The sequence below is a fragment of the Artemia sp. Qi Xiang Cuo genome, chromosome 1 (genome assembly GCF_049724085.1).
Source record: "Artemia sp. Qi Xiang Cuo chromosome 1, ASM4972408v1, whole genome shotgun sequence".
Taxonomy (NCBI): domain Eukaryota; kingdom Metazoa; phylum Arthropoda; class Branchiopoda; order Anostraca; family Artemiidae; genus Artemia; species Artemia sp. Qi Xiang Cuo.
In genome coordinates this window covers 37,823,043-37,847,122 of record NC_142794.1, presented here as the reverse complement: position 1 = coordinate 37,847,122, position 24,080 = coordinate 37,823,043, and the positions used below count along the sequence as shown (strand labels likewise).

Sequence of the window (24,080 nt, the reverse complement as noted above, 5' to 3'; positions counted from 1 at the left end):
TCGCAACCCTTAAGGACATTTCTGGCACTTGTAACACCCCCACCCCACCCTGAAGAAAACTCTGGCTAATTCTATGAATATGTTTTTAAGTGTATTGAAGTAAAACTGTTGTTTTAGTTATTTTTGGTGTCCTTCTTCATAGAGTATTCATGTCAGTGTGCTGTTGATAACAACTGTAATTCGTCTGAGTTGAGTGTAAACAGTTCAATAATATTAACTTGTTTTGTCTTTTCACTTTTGTAAATAGTCTCTGGGAATTGTCTGGAATGTTTCCAAGTCTAGAGACATTCATTGGATTTCTCTTGCTATGATTGGCTTACGCACAAGCGAATTTCTTACGCGCGTAAATTCTCTCATCTACTAGATTACTTAACTAAATAATAGGAAAATTAAAACAAATTGAAAAAACCTTATAAACCCATAATTAAATTTTTACATGGACTGCAGGTTCTCATTTTATGAGTCAGATAAAAGCTGAGGAATCATTCGTCTGGTGCTTGTAACTGTAGACATATCATTTGGGGGAAAAACTGGTCACGTACCCTACTTTTCATATTTGCACGGATGGGGGGGGGGGGGTAATGCCTTCCATATATTCCAAGGAATGTCGCTAGGGGAAAGTTCTAAAATGTGCAAAAATTATAGCAGCTTTTGAATTTGTGGATCAAAACGTTTTTTTTTCTTCTTCTTAACGTCAGACACAATTCTTCCTTGCAAGAATACTTTCATGCTCCCCCTCCCTCAATGGTTCTTGACCATACTTATTCTAGCTACTAAAAAAATTAATAAAATTAAAACCATCGAAGCTCCGAAAAATAGCAATTATGGTAATTGCTAGACTCGTCGTAATCTTCAAATTGAAAATCATTCAGCTGAGAGCTTTGACAACATTTAATAAAGTTTTTTTTGAAGTAAGTGCTAATGTATTCCATGAATGCTTTTCTTGTATCTGTATGGAACTAGAATATAAAAAATGTTCTTTATTTAGTGAAAGTAAAGAGTAACGTTAGAGATTAAAACGATTATTAGATTTACTATAAAGGATTGCTGATGTCCCCTGCTCTTAGTACTAAACTTTGACAAGTGTGTTCCTGAAAGCATTCCAGAATGCAACATATATGGAAAATTTGTAAATACAAATGTTTTATTTAAGGATTAGTTTTAAAAATATTTGAAAATGAAAGCAATTCTACTGGTTATAGCAAATGCAACTATTGGGTATATCATTCTTCAAGCATCGTGGTTAAAAATCACAATTCTGTGCCACATAGTTCTTGCGCCAGAGCATCCAGTCTAGATGCACTAATTGAAATGGAAACGTCAAACTTGAGGGTCAATAGGGGGGAGGGGTGCACTGTCTAATATAGGAAAGTTTCTGTTCTTTTAGTTTTTATGTCACTCTAGTTCCATATAAAAAAAATTCTCTTTTAAATTCGATTTCTGATCATTTCTAATATCTTATACAAGATTATCCATGTTACGAATGGGACTACAACCCCTTCTTCCCCTCACTTTAATTTCAGGTTTTACTTTTATATAAAAATACTGTATAAATAAAGGCTCGTAGGTATATTTTCTTTATGCAGTAAAATAGTTTCTACTAAATATGAAGAAGGCTTCTGCCCCATCAAGTGCATTTTGTGCTGGACTTCAAATTTTTTCACATTATTATTATATTTCAAGCTACTATTTTACGTTAAAAACTACAATATCCGACTATTTTACGTTAAAAACTACAATATCCGAATAAGAGGCGAGCTATGACCCCATCACCACCCATATTGCACGCCCAGTCCATGCATATTCCTTCGTAATGCTGAGAGGTCAGAGAAAATATCGCCTATCTGTGACCATTTTTCTTTAAAATTTTGTGTTTCCTAGATAGAAGATTCATACCTCTAATCTTCCGTTCTCAGACATGTTGAATTTTCATTAAGATCGTGCTTTTTTGGTGTTTTTTTCCCATAAACTTGCCAAATTTTGAAGTAGGTAAATTTTAAGTAAATGAATCTGAATATTTGGAATCAGTATTAAAAGCAAAACTTTTTTATGTTTCTATTGTTAGCAAAAACATGTTTTTTAGAGTCTCTTTTGAAACAAAGTTTCTATTTAAGAGTTTCTGTTCTCTCTGGTTCCTTTTTACAAGACACGCTTTTTACTTACCGTTTATTACCATGAACGGTTTTATTTTGTAAAGCAAATAACATGCACAAACCATTAAAAAATCTTTATATTTTGACTAATGATTTCGATATTCATTCCAACTAAACCTTTCTTTGGCAAAGGAAAACATATGTACATACCAATGTTATATGTGTGTCTTCATTTATTTCAGAATTCAATTCGACATAACTTATCTTTAAACCGCTATTTTATCAAAGTCCCAAGATCTCAAGAAGAACCTGGCAAAGGATCTTTTTGGAGGATTGATCCACAGTCTGAATCAAAATTAGTAGAACAAGCGTTTCGAAGGAGACGACAGAGAGGTATAGCCTGTTTTAGACCCCCAGCATATCCAGGTGCCACTGCCAGGTAAGCAGCTAATTGCTTGTTTGATCAAGATATGGTATTATCCCTAATATCATTTTGGAGTTTTCCCAAACATTAGGACACATAATTTGCTATGGCTAACAAATGTTTCCCTTGACTTTTTTAGGGCAATTCCATAGTTTTTTCAACACAGCGGCAACAGACATGTAAATTGTTGTTAGGCTTTTCTGAGTAATAGCAACATTCAGACAAAGGACAGTTCTGTTTGAGCAATCAAAATTACTCATTAATAGGATTTACGAATATTGCCTATCAAAGCAGATTGTTTTCTTTGTTAACCTGGAGCTTAAGAAACTAATGCGCTTATTTCATTTTGTACTGGACAAATCTTGTTTTCTAGTTAGCAATGTTTTCCTTTTTTGTTCTTACTCAATTCTACTATTAAAAATTGACTTCAAATAAGGATCCTCGATATATATGGATAGGGTTGTATTTTAATGCATTAGCGTCTTTGCCAGAATTATCACAAGAGAAATTTGTTTCGTACATATTTCTTTGGAAGCAACACTGATTTTTGGATATCTAGGTCTAAAAATCTTTTTCAGGACTTAAGCCATCTGTGACAAGTCTCTGAACCCTCCATGAACGTTTGTTTTTGTGTGCCTATAACTGGGACAGAGCAACAAAATCTTGTAATCTCGCTAAATTTCTTGACTAATATCTTATTTTGCAAATTAAACAAAGCTAAAAACACTAATTTCTCTTTAAGATTAATTAGCTCAGTTCATGTAATATTCTTTTTGTTTTGAAAGGTCTTAAGATATATCTAAAAAAAAACTATGGGAAGCTTATAAGAGTGGAAACTGGCGGCAGTGGTAAAAAATCACCAGTGCCATCTAGCGCTTAGCGAATTGTTTGAATCTAAACTGCTTATATAGTTGTCGTTTCAGGTAATCAAAAATATAGGGAAATGTAAATAAAATAGAATTCTCTCACCAGTAGATATACCACCTTAAAGTCAACAAGCCTACTAAACTTGCCAATATTTTCCAAGCTATTCTATGCCTGCTTTCTGTAGAGTGAAATTGGCGCGAAGTAATCCTTAAAATCCGGAGTTTCCGGAGATGGAAACTACTTGGTCTGTTGAAAATTTGTATTCAAAGGGCCACACTAGGTAGCTCCCTAAAAAGGTCACTTCAGTCACTGTCCCAAGATTATTTGGCTTGGGAACAGTTATTACAGCAACAGCTGTTCCCAAGCCCCATAATCTTGGTAGCTAAAATATAAGAAAAGAACTAATACTAGTAATACAGACAGCTTGCTGTCTAACTGTCAAGTGAGCAATCTGACTTCGTCAGATTCAGGAAGGGTCACTACTATTTCGATTAATCTTGATGATACAAGTTTGTTGCAAAGGGGGAGCAGATTCTAAAAAAGAATATTTTTTAGGTATATGTATTTTTATTTTTCTGAGATGGTTGCTCGGTTCAATCAGATTGTAAAAAGGTGGAGTTTTTTGCCTCCGCCTTTTCTGAAATGCGCTTAAGAAATATTGTGATTGGCCTACAGAAATGCGTCACAGACGTAAACAAATGACATTAAAGAACACTTTTTAGAATGGAACTTAATAAAAGTAATAGACAGCTTGCACTAAATTTCAATTAATAATTACATGCACTTATTTATAATTAATTAAACTTATTATAATTGATATGCACTTATATGTTCATGAAGAATCTGATTAGTTCAAATTAGCGCTAGCTAAATCTTTGTAGTTGTAAAATCTCTTTGTAAATGAGCCATAAGTGCAATTATTAATAGAAATTTAGTGGAAGCTGTCTATATTTCTAGTATTGCTTCTTTTCTTATATCTTAGCTACCAAGATTGTTTTAGCTTCTAAGTAAATTGCGTCTTTCTTAGTTTTTATTATTATTTGTTTTTTATTTTTAGAAGTGCACCAGTATCTCCTAATGCTCTTGGAGCGGATTTAATAGCTTCAGATTCGTATTCAAGAGAAGGATCACCGCAAACGTTGGAAATTTACTCTGATAGTACCCTATCCTCAGTGGCTCACCACTTGGAAATAAAGAGCTCACAGTCCAGATCCTCGTCACCTACCGGTCATGGTAAGACAAGATTTGGATTTTGACTAGATATTAATTTTAAAAAATTCCGAAAAAGAAGTTTTTCAAAGAAAAGTAAAGAGCTATATTAAAAAGACCAGCAGAAATTAATTCCTATGTTAATTCGAACTTAAAATGACCAGTAATTACTATTAAAGAATAAATGAAACCCCAAACGAATAGAAATTAAATAATCATAGCAAACAAACATGCAACAGATACTAATATAAGTGAATAAATAAATCTTAAAACGAGTAAAACTTAAATTGAACATTCAAATCAAATATAAAATTAATAAAAATTACTGCAAACAAGCGTTTGGCTACTGCCCCTTCTCTAACTGTAAAAGTATAAAGCCTACTGCGTCATTTGCGTTTTATTGAATACTACACGTGTCTCGAAAAGTCCTTGTAAAGAACTAGTAAAATTAAACTGAATATTTTATATATAATGATATTATTTGCTGACAGCTCAGCTGTCAAAATTGAAAATTTCCTTATATAGCCGGTTTAGGGGGGTTTCCTGGCTTCTTATTGTGAGCGAAAAGAATGTCTAGATTTATAGCTTTTAGAATTACTAAATTAATGAATAGAATTCAAGAAAATTTTAATGAATTTTAACTGTTCTTAATGAAATAGGCCCAATTAATGAAAGTCGTGACTAATAAGTTGAGTCAAGTTGAGAATTGTGTATCTTATGGGTTTGTGTAAAATTTGTGAAAAAAAAATTAATAAAACAATTATATGTACCATTTGTATTTTGGTAGTACGTCTTGTAACGACAGGATCACATGGAAACAATATTTGTTCGTCACGGCAATATAGTCGCCGATCTCAATAATTTCTACTGCTTTTTCAAGCTGCTTCAACAATTACTAGAGCTCAATTTTTTTCGGGGGGGGGGGGCACAAAGACTTTCCAAGCGCCGTTCATGGAAGATATGAATGGTTATTTAATTGGGAAATAAATAACGGTTGGGAAACATGAATTAGGGGGAAATTCTGTGTGAACATAACAATAATTAATTGATGAAGTCTCATCATCAATTATTGAGTAGATTGATGAATATTGCCAGTCGCAACAATTTTTACTCTTTGGGACCTAGGTTAAAGCCGAAAAAAAAACTAAGTAAAAGTCTCTAAGTAAAAAAAAAATAAAATACTTCCACAGTCTTTTAAAACAAGATTATATTCAAATATATGAAACCAAATTATCGATAAGATTTGGGTTAAATCTTATCGATAATCCGAAAATCCTGAATATGTTTTAGGAAAAGGTTCGTAGTTTTTATTTATTTATTATTATTATTATTCCTATTATTATTATTATGGTAGAATGGTTGATGAAAGATCGGTTATAGTTTTTATTTTGGTTATGTAATTTATTAATTCTGTTTATTTATTTTTTTGTTAGTTTGAATTAATTATTTGTTTTCAAAAAAAGTAAGTAGCCGCCCGGCACAAGTGCTTTTTTGTATCTTTTTGAGATGGTTACTAGTAATTTATAGTTGTTGTGTTTTGTTAGTAAATAAAAAAAATTGTTTAATTGGATAAAAAAAATTTTTTTTCATTTTCTGAAAAAAAAGACGTTTTAAGAAATTTTGTCCTTTTTCCAATTTTTGTTTTAGATACAAACAAGGATTAAAATAGCTCTTCAACCTTTTGTGCAAGTTAAAAGTTGTAAACTCAATTACTTCATTGAATCATTTTTTTTTAAACCAAGCTTTTCTGACTGAAAAAAGAGCTGTGTAGAAACTTATGTGTAACCCTTTAGTATTTTTTGGTAACTATACAATAATAGTGTCGTGTTGGTTCGGAACTTATCTCTGAATTTGATTTGAGATGCAAATTATGTTTGTCAATACTAAAAACTTTTTTTTTTTAATTAAAAATAAGTCTCTAAGTAATAACAGGACTGAGTATAGCTAAACAAAAGAGGCTAGGAATATGCTCGGTGTCATATCTAGGGGAAGGGGTTTAGGGGTTTGAAACCCCCCTCCCTACCGAAATTTTTGTCTGGCTCATGAAAACGTAGCAAAAATGCAGATCGACAAACTTTAGATGTGTTTTAGAGGGTACAGCTTTTTGTACCCCTCCCCCCGGAAAAATAAGCCCCTCCGAACAAAAATCCTGGCTACGACCTTGAATATACTCTTGCTTTTTCTTAAAATATGCTATTACTTTCAATACCATTTTTTATACTGTCGTTAACCAAACTTCGCTCTCATTTTATTTGCTTCTTTAGTGAATTCAAGCTTTCTGGTTCATTTTTTTTTGGGGGGGGGGGTGTCAACATTTCATAATTGTATAATTCTCTGTTAGTCGACGATTAGAGCAGCTATTGCTGTTCTGTTTCCTTTTCTAATAGTAATATCGGAATTTTCTGGTTTTTATCTTTTTATTCACCTAAATTCGAAGATCAACTACAGTTTCTATCGAAAAAAAAAATCGTTTTTTGGCTAGCTCAATTTGCTAGTTCAGAAATTTGTGTTCTCTATGGGAAGATATTTTTAGTCGGGCTTTGGTAACAACTTGCTAAGCTTAGAAAGTGGATCCATGTAGGTTGTTGAAAAAAAAACTTGCTTTTATTATTCAATTTCTCATCGCTTTTCAAATCGTGTAAAAAATCTCTCCCTCCGTGGAAAATTTTCCCCTGAAATCCCCTCCCCCCATAGAAAGGTCCTCTAATTCCGAAAAAAAATTCTCATCAGAAACTACTCCGCACGGAAAATTCTCCACGCGGAAAATCTACATATGTAAAAAATCCCCCCCCCACCGAAAAATTCCCATATACATCCAAATAGCAAATAATATATGTGAACTATGGGTGATTTGCATCACTTGAAGCTCTTTCTCCAGGGTTATGGGGGGTCGTGTCATCCCCAGTGACATAGTTTTTGGACCTTTCAACTAAACTGAACCAAATAGCTATTTCAAAGTTATGATTGGATGTCTGGTAGAAGAAGGGCATGCGAGGTGGCTAGTTGCCCTCCATTCTTTTGTGTCACTGAATATTGGCACTAGGACTTTTAATCTCTGTTCGAATTAATAATTTCTGTTCGAACTATCCCAACCAGCTAAGGCCATTGGTTGACAGGATCACCCTAGGGAAAAAACACGTATTCTTTATCTTTCTTTTGGGAAGCAATGGAAAAGTCTAAATTTTTTACACAAAAGCTTGGAACGTCTACACTGTGGATCTCGGATGTGTTGAATCTGATGGTGTGATTTTCAATCATATCTCTTGATTTTTGTGTGTGTTTTCTTCATTTTTCGAAAACCAGGCGAATTTTCTTAGGCTCGTAGCTTTTGATGATTACCATTAAACTCAATGATTTTTATTCTTTTGGAATAAATCAATTAACACCCATCCATGGTCTTTTTTCTGGCAAAACATACAAATTTTCACTTTTTTTATTTTTTTTAGATAGGTACATGGAACCTCTATAGTAGGGTTCTATGATATGCTGAATCTGACGGTGAGATTTTCATTAGGATCGCCTGACTTTTGGGGGTGTTTTCTTCATTTTTTGAAAACCAGGTAAATTCTCTCAGGCTCGTAGCTTTTGACAGGTAACACTAGACTCAATTATTATTATTTATTTGGAATCAATAGATAAACACGCATCCATGGTGTTTCTTCTGGCAAAACATACAAAATTTCACATTTTTTATATATATTTGGAATCGGCATAAAATGACAATTCTTTTGACGTATTTATTTTTATCGATTTTTTTTTTAGTTTTGGTTACTATTGGGCCGAATCGCTCCTTACTTACAGTTCATTTTCATGAACTGTTAGATGGTAAGAAGGGTTGGCTAGTGCTGTTGTCTTGAATTTAATTGATTCTCACGTTTATGTCTTTCGTGTGGAAAAGACACGGCTTAATCACGAAAGTTAGTTTAATTTGAAGATATGTGATTAGCCTCAATTTGAGACATGACATTATATGTTGGTATTTTATTGTTTGCTAGACTATATATCAGTTTATTCTTTTAGTTTTAATGTCCTCTGCCGCACCTCCCAGCTCGAAGTACCTGTTAGTACCTCCTCATAAAGTCCAGCAAAAAATGCCCCATTCTACGTCCAATATTCCAACTGTAGTTGAAGAAAACATTGAGATTCAATATGAAGGTAAGTCTCTTCAAATATTATCTAAAGCAAATAAACTTCTAAATGGATTAGTTACATTGCAAGTTGTAACGTGGCAATGAAGTTTTAAAAATAAATCGTATCTGATTGCAATCACAAATTCAAGACAATATTTATAACTTCTGATTATTAAAAAGGAAAAAAACTTGCCGTTAGGACCATTTGGTGGTGATCTAAACTTGTTAAAAAGGTCGAGAAAGTTGCTTCCTTTCATGGTGTTGGTCATAATCATGGTCTTTTTTTTCTTTTTTTTTTGTATTCCAGAAGTATAAATAATTATTCCGAAGCTTGGAGTAAGTTTTAAATTTACTTTGAAAATTTTTGCAACTAACATCTATGAAATCTAGCGGCAGCTAAGCCATTATGGTCGAGTGGAACGAGATGAGTGATTACAAAGGAAATTGTGTCAAAATCCTGAAACGATCAAGGGGCTTTACCAGTTATTAGATCAAATGCATACTTCTCTCATAGAAATCACGCTATGAAATTAATTCTGAAAACAATTTTAGTCGTCCTTTTCTTTAAAAGCGTTCTGCTGCCACGAAAAAGGATGTGATTTTGAATTTGCAAGTTACACTGCATGCCCGCCAGACGTATTCTTTTCCATTCTTCTTGTTTCATTATTTGGAGGAACTAATGAATAATCTCCATGCAATTCTAGGCCCTGTGGCAGCTGGGATTAAACCTTTTGTACCGTATTTTCAAGAAGAGAGTACTCTATTGTTTACCAAGGGCTGAGTTTACTTTGGAATATTTGTATATATGATACTGTAAATGTCCGAAATTCCTTTTTCTCTGCTTGGATTCAATTAGCGTTGCGAATTAGCTTTTTCAGTCTTGTGCGAGCTTTGATGGTAAAAGTTAGTTAGTTTAGGTTGGGTTAGGTTAGGTTAGGCTGGGCTGGGCTAGGTTAGGTTGATCTCAGAAATGGGTTAAAAATTTAATCTAACCTAATCTGTCACCATCAAGCCTTGCATAAAGCTGAAAATGTTGACTGGCAATGCTGACTAAATCCAATGAGAAACAAAAAGCTTTTGGACATTCACCGGTGAGTGTAGTTTTGGACATTCACGGTAACATATACATAAACTTAATTTTTTCTTCTTCTGTCATTTATGACAAACTTTGATAACGTAACTTTTATCCTTGATAGATTAAAACTGTCGAATAAATTCCATGAGAAATCCTGTTTAGGAAAAGAATATTTTGTTTCTTTAATACGTTATAATTCCAGAATCAGATTTACTTTCTAACGAGGCAAGTGGCTTTAAAAGCTATAAAGTAAGTCCCTCTTAGATGGATAGTAGCTTTAAGATAATTTCATAAAATGAATAGATATATTACCGAATGGATTTAGTCTACGAGTAAACAACGAAGAAAAGTGACGAAAAGAGCACATTGTTCTAACTATATTTCTTTTACGGAGAACACGAGGATCGATGACCCTGCCTGCGGAGTGTAAATTAATAGATGCAGCAAGGCATTGGCTTCAGGCTCTTTCAAGAGCTGCCATTACCATGCCCGTTCATCTTCTTATGAAGCAGTATCTACTGTGAAGAATTTTTTGGTTGTATTGGCTCAACGCTCACAATTTGTGGTAATCTAATTGATAAGAGTATCAGCTTATTATTAATTGATTGACGGAGCGGATCTTCATGCTAAAAAAAATTATGATTGTAAAAATGCACCAATTTGTTTCGTGTAAATCCAACGCAAAAGTTAATCCGGTAAATTTGAATACACGTAAAACTCGATTTGGCAATATTCAGCACAAGGAAATTGAGCATACACAAAAATTAAACCTATACAAAATGTGCAACAGGGAATTTTTTTTAAATCATATGTATGGAATAATTTGCAAGTCTCAATAAGAATTTGCTCCTGAGGGTGACTAGTAAATTTAATGTTTTTAATCGTTTCGGGAAGAAGCGACGGGAAAATACGGCTTCCATCATTGAAGGGGATGTTATTTTTAAGCAAGCAAACGTTTTATTTTTTAAATGTTTTAGGCAAGTCTTTTAACAAATCACTTTATTATTTTTAAGCAAGTCGCGTTGTTTTTGAAGACTCCTCAATATAAAATTCCCCAGTCCTATTCACTCACGCTATTGTAAAACATTCATTCGGCCCATGTCAGATTGTCCCTGTCCTCCTTGACATTTTTTTTTTACCTTGCCAAAAGATCTGTCTTACATTATCTTGCATATGAAGGTCCAATTTTTGTCAAATATTACATTTCATTTTAATGCTGTTCACTCACGATTGACAAATATTGCACCAATTGAACTCAACCTTGAGTCGAAATTTTTGTTTAGGAACAAAATGCCAAATATTTTCGTTGATTGGAGTCGTTCTTTAATGAAATGTCATGTTAAAAATTAATTTACGATGCATCAGTTTATGCTTTGTTGCTGTCTAATTTTACCAAAAAAAAAATTGAGATTGTTGAGCACTTATTTGGGTTTAGGTTGCACTGCCTTCTCTTTCCTTAAGGAAGAAATCGTAAGTAAATCCTTTTCAATGCTAGAGTGAACGGTTTTGTAATGAGGTTCAATGTTTCCTCTGTTCCCAGTTGATACACTTGTATTTCAAAGTGCAGAAAACACCAGGTAAATAGAATAACCTCACTCCTAAATGAACGCTGACTGAATGGCAGATGTACGGGTCATTAGTTTTATGTTTTTGAGGTGAGTAGCGCAAATAAGATTATTCACCATGTTATCCGTCTGAAAATTCCTCATGATCTTCCAAGAAGATCCCTGTGAGCTACTTGTAGCTCTTGATCAATGGTTAATATATTATACAATATAATGATATAATTTATTTTGTATAGAAATTATATACAGCAGAAAATTTAGAGCAAACTGCCATAAATCCTATAACTAGGAATATCAAAAGCGTGCAGTTTAGATGTTCTAACAAAAAAAATTACAAGGCCATTCAATCGTAATAAGTTCATGTGATTTCAATACTTATATGAAAAGTTGATTTTTTTGTTTTTTTTTTCTTGGAAGTGATAATGTAACGTTGGGGTTGTCTACTCTCTTTGATCTGTTGAAACTTTTTAAATGACAATTTCAAGTCAGGGGAGGCAATTATAAGTAACAATGGGCTGTAATGCCCTGGTCATTTTTGTCATGAAGGGCTGGTATCTTTTGCCTGTTAGTTTACCTAATATTTGTTTCTGACGTATTTAAGGGCGCGGAAAATTGTGTTTAATATGTGCAACGGAGAGGGACGTGCAAGTAAAACAGGTCATCAGAGCGTGATCATCTTCTTGGTTAAGGGGTTAAAATCAATTGTAAATTAGTTTACCTTAAGTTTGGTCAAAAGAATTGGGAAAACAGAATTCGGAGACAAGTGAAGGCGTTTTAATTAGGAATTAGTCGTTATACGACAGTGTTCTTCAGGAATGAAAGGTTACGTACTTCTAATTATTAGTGTACCTTTCCTTTTTTAGCAGTTTCTATCTATCGTAGCATGACTATCAAATAGTTCGTGATAACGAACTGTAAGTAAGGAGCGACCCGGATCAATAAACAACAAAAGTACGAAGAACAATAGGGAAATCTTTTTGCAAGACAGTGGAGATAATTTGAATGAATATTTCGGCCCTATGTCAAAGGACCGTCCTCAGCAAGAAAAAAATATATGAAAGAAAAAAGACTCACAACAACATGCGACCAATAAAACCAAAAATAAAAATTTTTCAAAGCAGTCCTAGCATCCTTACTTCAGCGAAGTTCAACCAGGACTGATATAAAGTAAGGTAAAACAAGGCGATTCAATGAGATGAAAGAAAAATAATTTAAAAACACGTTCTTATTGCGACACAAATTTAATTAAAAATGATCTTACAAAATATTTTAAAAAACCGATAGTCATAAACACAGAACCGGTCACAAAAAGACCTTTGAGGTTAGCTGCCGAAAAGGCTGTATTAGCAATAAGAACGTGTTTTTAAATTATTCTTCATTCGTGTCATTGAATCGCCTTGTTTTACCTCACTTTTTATCAGTCCTGGATGTACTTTGCTGAAGCAGGGATGCTAAGACTGCTTTGAAAATTTTTTATTTTTTGGTTTTATTGGTCGCTTGTTGTTGTGAGTCTGATTTCTTTCATATTTTTTTGTCTTTCTGAACACGGTCCTTGGACAAAGGGCCAAAATATTCATTCAAATTATCTCCACTGTCTTGCAAAAAGATTTCCCTATTGTTCTTCGTACTTTTGTTGTTTGTTATGGAAAGGCAGTGTGGTCTTCGTCGCTATTTTCGACCCGGCTCAATAGTAACCGAAACTCTAAAAATCGGATTTTTGATACCCATAGATACATCAATAGAATCAGATTTTTATGCTGATTTCAAATATATAACTTTCATTAAGTTTAGTTTTACCCATCAAATTATTTTCGAAAAAAGGGGAAACCCCCCCAAAATCGTAGAACTTTAATGAAAATCACCTTATCGGATTCAGCGTATCAGAAAACCCTATTGCGGAAGTTTCAAGCTCCTATCTGCAAAAGTGTGGAATTTTGTATTTTTTGTCAGAAGAAAGATCACGAATGCGTTTTTTTTTTTTTTTTTTTTTTTTTTTTTTTTTTTTTCTGGGGTGATCGTATTGATCCAGTAGTCCTAGAATATCGTAAGAGGGCTCACTTGAACCTAAATTAAAAGTCTGGTGCTTTTTTTAAGTGACCAAAAATATTGGAGGGCAACTTGGCCCCCTCTTCCGCACATGTTTTTCCCAAAGTCACCCAATCAAAATTTTGAAATAGCCATTTTGTTCAGCATAGTTGAAAATCTAATAAATATGTCTTTGAGGATGACTTAATCTCCCACAGTTCCCGGGGGAAGGGCTGGAAGTTATGAACTTTGCCCATTGTTTACATATAGTATTGGTTAATGGGAAGTTTAAAGGTGTTTCAGGAGGGATTTTTTTTATAGGGGGGTTGTCGGAGGAGGGGGTTATGGGGGAGGATCCTTCCATGGAGGATGTTTCCTTGGGGGAAGGGACATTTGTATGAAGGGGCGCCGGATTTCCCAGCATTTATTAAAACAGATCAGAAATTAAATAAAAAAACTAGTTTTTTTCAACTGAAAGTAAGGAGCAACATTAAAACTTAAAACAAACAAAAATTATTACGTATATGAGGGTGGTCACCTCATAGTCAATACCTCGCCCTTTTCGCTAAAGTTTCTTAGAACTTTCAAAAGGGCTATCTATTCTAATTAACCGGCCTTTGTGATTCAGGGGTTTGTGATTCGAACAAAATTTCAACTTTAGCGTAGTAAGTTAATTCGTAAGTTACGTCAGAACAAAATTTCGAGAAAGCCATTTAGCCGAAAAAGTAAAATTAATATGCAAATTTCGTTTTAATTGTTCATGTACGGTGAGACAAAATCAAATTTGCATCAATTCAAATAAGTTCAGAAGTTAAATATAAAATAACATGTTTTTTTTAACTGCGAGAAAGGTATAGAGTCAAAACTTAAAACAAAGGTTAATGTTTCCGCGTACTAAAAGGGCTATCCCGGTCTAAGAACCTTACTGATAGCGCGGAGGTTTGAATCTCTCACACAGCTTTATTTATCAAAAAAACAAAAAATTTGTATTGTTTATAAAAATAGAGTTGTGAGAAAGTCAAACTTTAGCGTAAAGAGCGAGGCGTTGAGGAGGGGACAGCCCCTTTCATATACGGAATAATTTTGTGTTCGTTTTAAGTTTTAATGTTACTCCTTACTTTCAGTTAAAAAAAACTTGTTTTTTTTATTTAATTTTTGAACATTTTTGAAATAATTTAGGTTTTGATTTTGGCTCATGAATAATTAAAATGAAATTTGTATATTAATTTTACTTTTATTTGGTTAAATGGCTTTCTTGAAAGTCGATTAATTTTATTTACGAACGTTTTTATTAGTTATAAATGTACGTAACTTACGAAGTAACTTACGTAACGAACTTGTATATTCATATATTTTTAATACGTATATTAGGGAGTTCGCCCCCTAGTCAATACCTCGCTCTTTACGCTAAAGTTCGAATTTTGTTCGAATTCTTTAAAAGTGACCCCTTAATCACAAAGGCCGTAATTAGAATATATAGCTCTTATGAAAGTACTAAAAAATCTTTGGCTTAAAGAGCAAGATATTGACTAGGGGGAACCCATTCATATACGTAATAATTTCTGTTCGTTTTAAGTTTTGACGTTGCTCCTTGCTTTCAGTTGAAAAACTTGTTGTTTTTTTTATTTAATTTCTGATCTTTTTTAAATAATGCTGGGAAATCCGGATCCCCCTTCATACCAATGTCCCTTCCCCCATGAAAACCTCCTCCATGGAAGGATCCTCCCACATAACCCCCGACCTCCCCCCCCAGTAACAGAAAAAAATCCCCCCTGAAAACGTCTGTATACTTCCCAATAAGCAATACTATATACTATAAACCAGTACTATATGTAAACATTGGGTAAAGTTCATAACTTTTAGCCCTCCCCCCGGTGACTTTGGGGGATTAAGTCATCCTAAAAGACATAGTTATTGTATTTTCGACCATGCTGAACAAAATGGCTATCTCAAGATTTTGATCGGGTGACTTCGAGAAAAAAATGAGCGTGGGAAGGGACCTAGTTTCCCTCCATGTTTTTTGGTCACTTAAAAAGGGCACTAGAACTTTTAATTTCCGTTCAAATGAGTCCTCCGGCAATATTCTAGGACCATTGGTTTGAAACCATCAACCCTAGGAAATAAAAAAAAAAAAAAAAAACAAATAAACACGCATCCTCGAGCTTTCTTCTGGCAAAAAATACAAACTTCTACTTTTTTGCTTATAGGAACTTAAAACCTCTACAACAGCGGTTTTTAATACGCTGAATATGATGGTTTGATTTTCATTAAGGTTCTCTAAGTTTCAGGGGGTGTTTCTTCCCTTTTCGAAAATCAGGCAAATGTTCTCAGGCGCGTAATTTTTTGATGGGTAGGACTAAACCTGATGAAAGTTATATATTTGGAATCAGCATTAAAATCTTTATTCTTTTGATGTATCTATTGGTATCAAAATTCGGTTTTTTAGAGTTTTGGTTACTATTAAGCCGGGTCGCTCCTTACTTACAGTTCGTTACCACGAACTGTTTGAAACGTCAATCATTGGCCTACAGACCAGCATGGATTTTCTAATCAAGAGTTAAACAAGCATCGGCCTGAGTGCCAATCCAGCTAAAGCCGTGTTCCTTCATTTTTAAAGTGACTTCGTTCCATAAAAAATCGCCCTACCCGTAGTATTTATTTGTTAAGATCAAGAAAGTCAAGCCTTTTCCTTAGTTGAAACTCAAATATCTCGTCATCACCTACGATAGCGCATCAGAAGCTTTAGGTTACCCGTGGTTCAACAAGATACTTGTGGCTTTCATCTAAGTAGCACTAGAATGGCAGCAGGGGCGTAATTTGCTATGAGGTAGTGGAGGGGTGGCATATGCCCTCCCAGCTGAAATTTAGTTTCTCCAAAAATCTTTTCAAAACTAAGGTATTCAAGCATTCATAGAAACGGATCAGTTTTCTTTGGTATATCTTTACCTTCTTTGTTGTGATGGCTGCCACTGAATGGCAGCCATCAAATTAACGAGTATCTTTTTCACTTGTCGGTTTTCCACGGTTGAGCTTCTTAGTATCCACTACGTTTCTCTGGTATGCCAGTGCCTAACAAATGCGGGAAAGCTTCGCATTCATTCAAACTAGTGATGGGATGATGCCAAAATTCTTCTCAGTTTCCGAAACATATAACTCACATATTTTTGACATTTTGTCTCCAGTGTAAATATTTGCCCCCCTTCCGAGCAAAAATCCAGCGTGTGTACCTAGCTGTAGCTAGGGAAACTTGTATGTATATCAAGTTAGCTCTGAAGTGTGATCGAGATACATAAAAAAAAATTAATTCGTTGGAAAAATTCGCCACAAACTAAATGAAAATACTACCCACTTCGTTGGTGGATTGAAGAAACAGCTTCCTTAATTAAGTAATAGAATAAAAAACATACTTTGAGTAAGATCATTCTGTAGTCTAGTTCATTTTTATTAATACAAAAACAACTAAACATGACAACAAGTCGCACTAAACCAAAAATATGTTTGAAAAAGCGACCGGCTGGATATCATGCATGCCAATTCATCTTACCAATTCAAATGAAAAAAGGGGATAACAAGAATAATACCTGAGAATAATGATAAAAAAAAAATAATGGCAAAATATATATAAAAAAAACATTCTCTTGAACCTTTAACACTACCAAATTCCTGAAAAGAAATGATTTTTAATACGGGTTTTAAGTTGCGGGACACTTTCAGCTTGGGAATCTGGGAACGAATTCCAAACTGATGGGATTCGTATTGCATTTCAAATTAGTAATATGCTGGAAAATAAAGGTCAAATCTGAATTTTCAATAAAAATTTATATCCTCTGTTTCGACGTAAGGCAGAAGTTGAGTAGTATCGCTGTATACAAATGCTGCTTACAATTCTGATCATCCAGTCTTCGAGAGTTCAAGTATTAGTTTTACTTGAATTTTAAATATATTTTTTTTTACGAAATATGGAATTTGTTCAGTTCTGATCTTTTTGGAAACCCTAGCTCAGGGTTCCAGTTTATCACCCATCACTTGTTCAAGTCTGTCTAAATGCCTAAATGTTTTACTGGGTCTCATTGAATCTTTGATATACATGATTCTTTCTTTCTTTTTCTTTTTTGTTAGGTAGATTTCCAGTAAATTAATTTTCAATAAAATTTATATCCTCTGTTTCGATGTAAGGCAGAAGTTGAGTAGTATCGCTGTATACAAATGCTGCTTACAATTCTGATCATCCAGTCTTCGAGAGTTCAAGTATTAGTTTTACTTGAATTTTTAATATGTTTTTTTTTACGAAATATGGAATTTGTTCAGTTCTGATCTTTTAAAAATCCCTAGCTCAGGGTTCCAGTTTATCACCCATCACTTGTTCAAGTCTTTCTAAATGCCTAAATGTTTTACTGGGTCTCATTGAATCTTTGATATACATGATTCTTTTTTTTTTTTTTTTTTTTTTTGTTAGGTAGATTTCCAATAAATTAAGGTTCTTTATTTTAGTCGGGGTTAGTTCAGTTCCATCCTTGTAATCTTATTTAGCTTTGAGTTTTTAAATATCATTAATCCTCAATATGGCCACAGATCCATCCCCTCTCCCTCCCTCATCAGCAGTGGCTGTGACTATAGATATGTATCTCTTCCTTGTTTCTCGTATTTTTTTTTTTTTTTTTTGTTCTTTGTCTTTTTTTCCCATGGACCATATTGAACATATTATCTTTTCTACTTTGAACCCTTCTCGAATTTTTATCTGGGGGGGGGGTGTGAATGTTGCTGATTACTGGTTTGTAACCATCATAACAAGCATGGAAAAGAATTATTGATAAGGGTAAGTGCAGGAAACAAATTGAGAAATCATGGGACTAATAGATTTTGTATCTGTCTTTTTGGTTTTGGACTAGAACATCTGAAAAAATAAATGTGTATTAAGAAAAATGAGATTCGCAAAAAAAATAAAGTATATGCCCCAGTAATAAGATAAGTATTATTCATAAGAAAATAAACGTACAAGTGTTGTCAGTATTATTCACAATGAGGTAAATATGCAAGAATATATAGTACTATCCTCCGCAGATGTTTCTTGGCCTGTAAAGGAAGAGGAAGACACATTATATGTTTAAGCATTAATTCAGAGAGAGAGAAAGGAGGATTATAAACATTCTAATATCTCCCACCGAGAGAAAAAAAAAGAATAGCAGAGAAAAGAAAAAATGAGTTATGTACATTGAATAGACTCTAATCAATCCTACAAAAAAAAATGAGAAAAAACATCTAAGAAGCCAAAAAAAAAATTGATTTTTTGAAAAAGATAAAGAAGTCGAATCTGGTATTCTGACTTTGTGGAGGTATTAACAGGACTTTGAATAGGATGTGTATAAAAAAATAATGATTAGTTTGATCACAGGTCAGATAGTGAAACATGATCAGACAACGGAATATTAAGGGCCTGAGGGAGGTCACCATGAAGCTGAGTAAAACTTGCACATGAAAGAATATATCAAGGATTTTTTTTTAACAGAATATAAAAGCGTATGTAAATAGAATGTATTAAACCGCTTCAATAAATTCTTGGAGTGGAGGCAATACATGTTAGAAATCATACTATGTGATTTTTGTTAAAACTCGTTTTTATGGAGGTACTTTTCTTTTTTAGGTGAAAAGTTCTTTTTCTCGTCGGAAGATTCATTGATAGCTCAACCTTCTTTTGTCGTGCAGCATATCAGGTAGGTTATCTTCTTTTCCTACTTCTTTATTTTCTTTAATATTTATGTCCGTTGGAAAAATTACACTCCTTAAGCTCAGTCTTTCTTTTTCTTCCCTTTCTCTCTCTCTCTCTCTCTCTCTCTCTCTCTCTCTCTCTCTCTCTCTCTTCACAAATTTTTCATTTTCAGGAACTTAATGCTTGACCCTGTCTAATATGCAAGATTGGGTATAATTACACTCAAAAAATTTAGTACCTTATCTTCCAAATGTGAAGTAATAGATTCTTGTGGGAAAATGCTGTAAACCTGTACATTCTGAATGTTTTATGTGTTTTGCCCTGCCTTATTTTTTAATCTTTTAATGAACATTTCTTCTCCTCTCTTTCAGTGATGACTTTTCAAGTCCAATGGCATCAGAGCACACCTATACTATAAAACGGGAGCAGGACGGTAATGAAAACGGATGTTATCAGACAGATACCAAAAGATATCGGCCTGACAATAATATGAACGATTGAACATGCCATGGTTTTGATTGTAGTCATATATAAAATGAAGTTTTTTCATGTAATTTTTTCTACACAATTTTACGAATCCGGTGTTGTCTATAATCAGCTTGAACGGATTGTCTGAAAGTTATGAATGTCTTAAGTGCTTTCTTTAATGATTTTGTTGTTGTATATCTGGCTAATAACATTGAAGTATGTCAATTGTTTTAAGAGATGTATTTCTACTCCTTTTTTGTAGAATCAATAGACATGTCACCTCTTAGTCTTAGTATAAAACCTTATTTCTTTTTTTCCTCAGCTTAAATGTCAAAGGAAATTTAGGCTTTGTGAGATCAAATTAATCCCCATATACTAATCTAGAATAGCAGTATTTCTGAGGATTATGTCCTTGGATATTGATCGATTTAAGGCTCGGAATTTTTACAAGATTCAGAACAATCCTTTTTCAAAACATTCAAGACATGTTTATTGAAACTGGTGTACACGTGCCTCGTAAGTAGCCTACTAGTTTTATACTTACCCCAGTACTCATAACTTTGTCGAATATCATAACTATGCCGAGATTTAAAAAAGTCCTCCCCTCCCCCCTCAGTTTGCTGACATTTGACATTAAATTCCTTTTTTTTATTATTTTATACTTCTATTATATATCTTGCCCCTTCCCCCCAGATTATAAGGTGTAAAACCGGTACTGCTTATTTTGGCAATCTTGATCTTCAAAATACCAGTTTTACCGGCAATCACAATGAACTGCTTGATTTCTGCAAAAAGTTACAAAATATTAAAAGGCAATTGTGAAAATCTGACAAAAGTTATGCGTTGTACGTTCTAGAAAAGTATGTGTTGTGAGATATAACGTAAAAGATTTACACAAATTCAATAATAGAGAAAATTCAAAAATACAAAGGGTTTCTTGTTTATTCATTCCGCGGCAAGCATGTGCTTGGTTTGTGGGCTACACTGACACGGTTAATCATCATCTAAGAAAAGCAGCCAAAAGCCGAATAGCCAAAGTCAGAATTGCCATTCCTAGTGATTTTGTTATAAAACTAGTTATTCTATCCTAAATCTAGTGATTTTTCATGATATAACGCACAGATTTATGATTAAATCTAACAGATCATACAAGAGGCTAAATAAAAAAAAAAAACACAAAATAGTGATTCACTATAGTTCCTTATATATTCTAGATTAGCATGTATGACAATATACCGCCTTTGAAACTTCATATTTCCCCCATGTGTCCATATCAGATATAGATCCTAGAGCGTTATCATCAAGATAATAGCGAACATAGTTAATCATAAAATTGCAAAAATGTTCTATACCTCCTATTTTGCAACATTTGCTCAGGTCAAATTTTTGTCTTCATATTTATGTTTTTTTTTTCTCTGTAATCTATCAGTCTTAAATTAGATTTTCTTCTGTTAAAACCTTTGAAAGTGGGGGTGAATGGGGGATATGAATTCAACCTCTACATCTGCAAATAGAACAGAAATGGATTCATTGAAAAATAAGAAGATAGGTATGCATTAAATATAATTTGCCAAACAAAAAAAGAAATCATTGAAAAAGAAAATAGGACTTAGTGTTTTTTATAATGGGATTTTTAGTATAGCTATATAGATTGAATCAATTATAGTTTCATGATTGAAATTGGTTGGGAGTAAGAGGGGGGGGGCTATTTACTGTGGTAACTGTGTAATGATTTTAATTTTTAATTCTAATATCTAATCGAAACTCCAATAATTCTCCAAATTCTCTTATTTGTAATTGAAACACACAATAAGTGCAAATAACGTCCTATTTTTTAGGTTTTTGGATTTATGTGCTAACATATCAAACAGTCTGTGGTAACGAACTGTGAGAATGGAGCTACAAGGCTCAATAGTGACCGAAACTTTAGAAACGCAATTTTGATATCTATTGATATAGCACCGGCTTATTATGTTGATTCCAAATATATAAGATTCATTAAGCTTATTTTTACGCATAAAAGACTAGAAAACTGAAAATTTGCTTGATTTTTGAAAGAGGGAGGAAACACCCACTAAAAGTGAAAGAACTTTAATTGAAATCAAATCATTAGGTTCTGCGTATCAGAGAACCATTCTGTCAAGCTTTCAAGCTCCTATCTGGAAAAGTGTTGAATTTTGTAATATTTGCCAGAAGAAAAATCACGGATGCGTGCTTTTTTTTTTTTTTTTTTTTTTTTTTTTTTTTTTTTTTTTTTGTGAAGGCCCTCCATCACACTATCGACTGCCCCCCCCCCCTAGAAAATATGCTGTCTACGCCCATGTAAGGGTGTCAATCCGGGAAAATACAGGGAGGAAGCAAGGATTTTGTTCTTTTCTCTGCATAAAGAGGCAAAAAGGTATTTCTCAAAATTTCAAGGGCAATTTTCGTTTGAGAAAAAACAAAACATCAATCTAAAGGCAGTTTTCCACATCTAGGAGGGTAATTTTACCCCCCCCCCCCTTCCTGTAGGTGCGCCTGTATAGAACATGGTAAAGAAGTAAAACAATCATTAATTGCAATAATTAAGAGTATTATAATTCTAGTGATTTCTAGTCAATAATACAGTGATTTATGGGCTGATTCAGGTTTTTTTTCAAGAATCTAGTGATATTTTTGTTCACCAGGTGGCAACCCCGGCTAAAGTCGACCATGCCGTGGTTAATAAGTGTAGATATTGGGCAAAACAAGAAAGCTAGTTAGTATTTAATTCTGTACAAGAGAATATTTAAGTTGATGAAAATTGAAGTAAACAACAAAGCGCGGTCCATGCTGATGTCTAGCTAGACTTCCACTTTTAGAATTGTGCCTGAACAGGCATCTTTAATCAGGCAGTGCCTGTTCAAACGCAACATTCTCCTAGCTTGCGAGAAACGTCTAGCCGTTTGTTTTTTGTTAAATGTTCTCTTGAGCATGTTTTTGTTTTCTATCAAGAGACGTAGCCGGGATCCCATTTCGTTTTTTTTTTTCGTTTTTTGTATTCCAGAAGTATAAATAATTATTCCGAAGCTTGGAGTAAGTTTTAAATTTACTTTGAAAATTTTTGCAACTAACATCTATGAAATCTAGCGGCAGCTAAGCCATTATGGTCGAGTGGAACGAGATGAGTGATTACAAAGGAAATTGTGTCAAAATCCTGAAACGATCAAGGGGTTTTACCAGTTATTAGATCAAATGCATACTTCTCTCATAGAAATCACGCTATGAAATTAATTCTGAAAACAATTTTAGTCGTCCTTTTCTTTAAAAGCGTTCTGCTGCCACGAAAAAGGATGTGATTTTGAATTTGCAAGTTACACTGCATGCCCGCCAGACGTATTCTTTTCCATTCTTCTTGTTTCATTATTTGGAGGAACTAATGAATAATCTCCATGCAATTCTAGGCCCTGTGGCAGCTGGGATTAAACCTTTTGTACCGTATTTTCAAGAAGAGAGTACTCTATTGTTTACCAAGGGCTGAGTTTACTTTGGAATATTTGTATATATGATACTGTAAATGTCCGAAATTCCTTTTTCTCTTCTTGGATTCAATTAGCGTTGCGAATCAGCTTTTTCAGTGTTGTGCGAGCTTTGATGGTAAAAGTTAGTTAGGTTAGGTTGGGTTAGGTTAGGCTGGGCTAGGTTAGGTTGATCTCAGAAATGGGTTAAAAATTTAATCTAACCTAATCTGTCACCATCAAGCCTTGCATAAAGCTGAAAAAGTTGACTGGCAATGCTGACTAAATCCAATGAGAAACAAAAAGCTTTTTGGACATTCACCGGTGAGTGTAGTTTTGGACATTCACGGTAACATATACATAAACTTAATTTTTTCTTCTTCTGTCATTTATGACAAACTTTGATAACGTAACTTTTATCCTTGATAGATTAAAACTGTCGAATAAATTCCATGATAAATCCTGTTTAGGAAAAGAATATTTTGTTTCTTTAATACGTTATAATTCCAGAATCAGATTTACTTTCCAACGAGGCAAGTGGCTTTAAAAGCTATAAAGTAAGTCCCTCTTAGATGGATAGTAGCTTTAAGATAATTCATAAAATGAATAGATATATTACCGAATGGATTTAGTCTATGAGTAAACAACGAAGAAAAGTGACGAAAAGAGCACATTGTTCTAACTATATTTCTTTTACGGAGAACACGAGGATCGATGACCCTGCCTGCGGAGTGTAAATTAATAGATGCAGCAAGGCATTGACTTCAGGCTCTTTCAAGAGCTGCCATTACCATGCCCGTTCATCTTCTTATGAAGCAGTATCTACTGTGAAGAATTTTTTGGTTGTATTGGCTCAACGCTCACAATTTGTGGTAATCTAATTGATAAGAGTATCAGCTTATTATTAATTGATTGACGGAGCGGATCTTCATGCTAAAAAAAATTATGATTGTAAAAATGCACCAATTTGTTTCGTGTAAATCCAACGCAAAAGTTAATCCGGTAAATTTGAACACACGTAAAACTCGATTTGGCAATATT

General features: G+C 33.7%; 1 protein-coding gene across 1 annotated transcript in view; it reads left to right on the top strand.

The window, feature by feature from the left end:
- Positions 1-19,849, top strand: part of LOC148956267 (forkhead box protein K2-like) — a 72,608-nt gene extending 52,759 nt beyond the window's left edge. The window contains exons 5-9 of the mRNA XM_089090138.1: positions 2,336-2,532; positions 4,442-4,617; positions 8,614-8,748; positions 19,030-19,099; positions 19,467-19,849. Coding sequence (XP_088946264.1) covers positions 2,336-2,532; positions 4,442-4,617; positions 8,614-8,748; positions 19,030-19,099; positions 19,467-19,596 — 708 coding nt within the window. The 3' untranslated portion in view covers positions 19,597-19,849. The remainder of the gene's footprint in view (positions 1-2,335; positions 2,533-4,441; positions 4,618-8,613; positions 8,749-19,029; positions 19,100-19,466) is intronic.
- Positions 19,850-24,080: the final 4,231 nt, after the last annotated feature.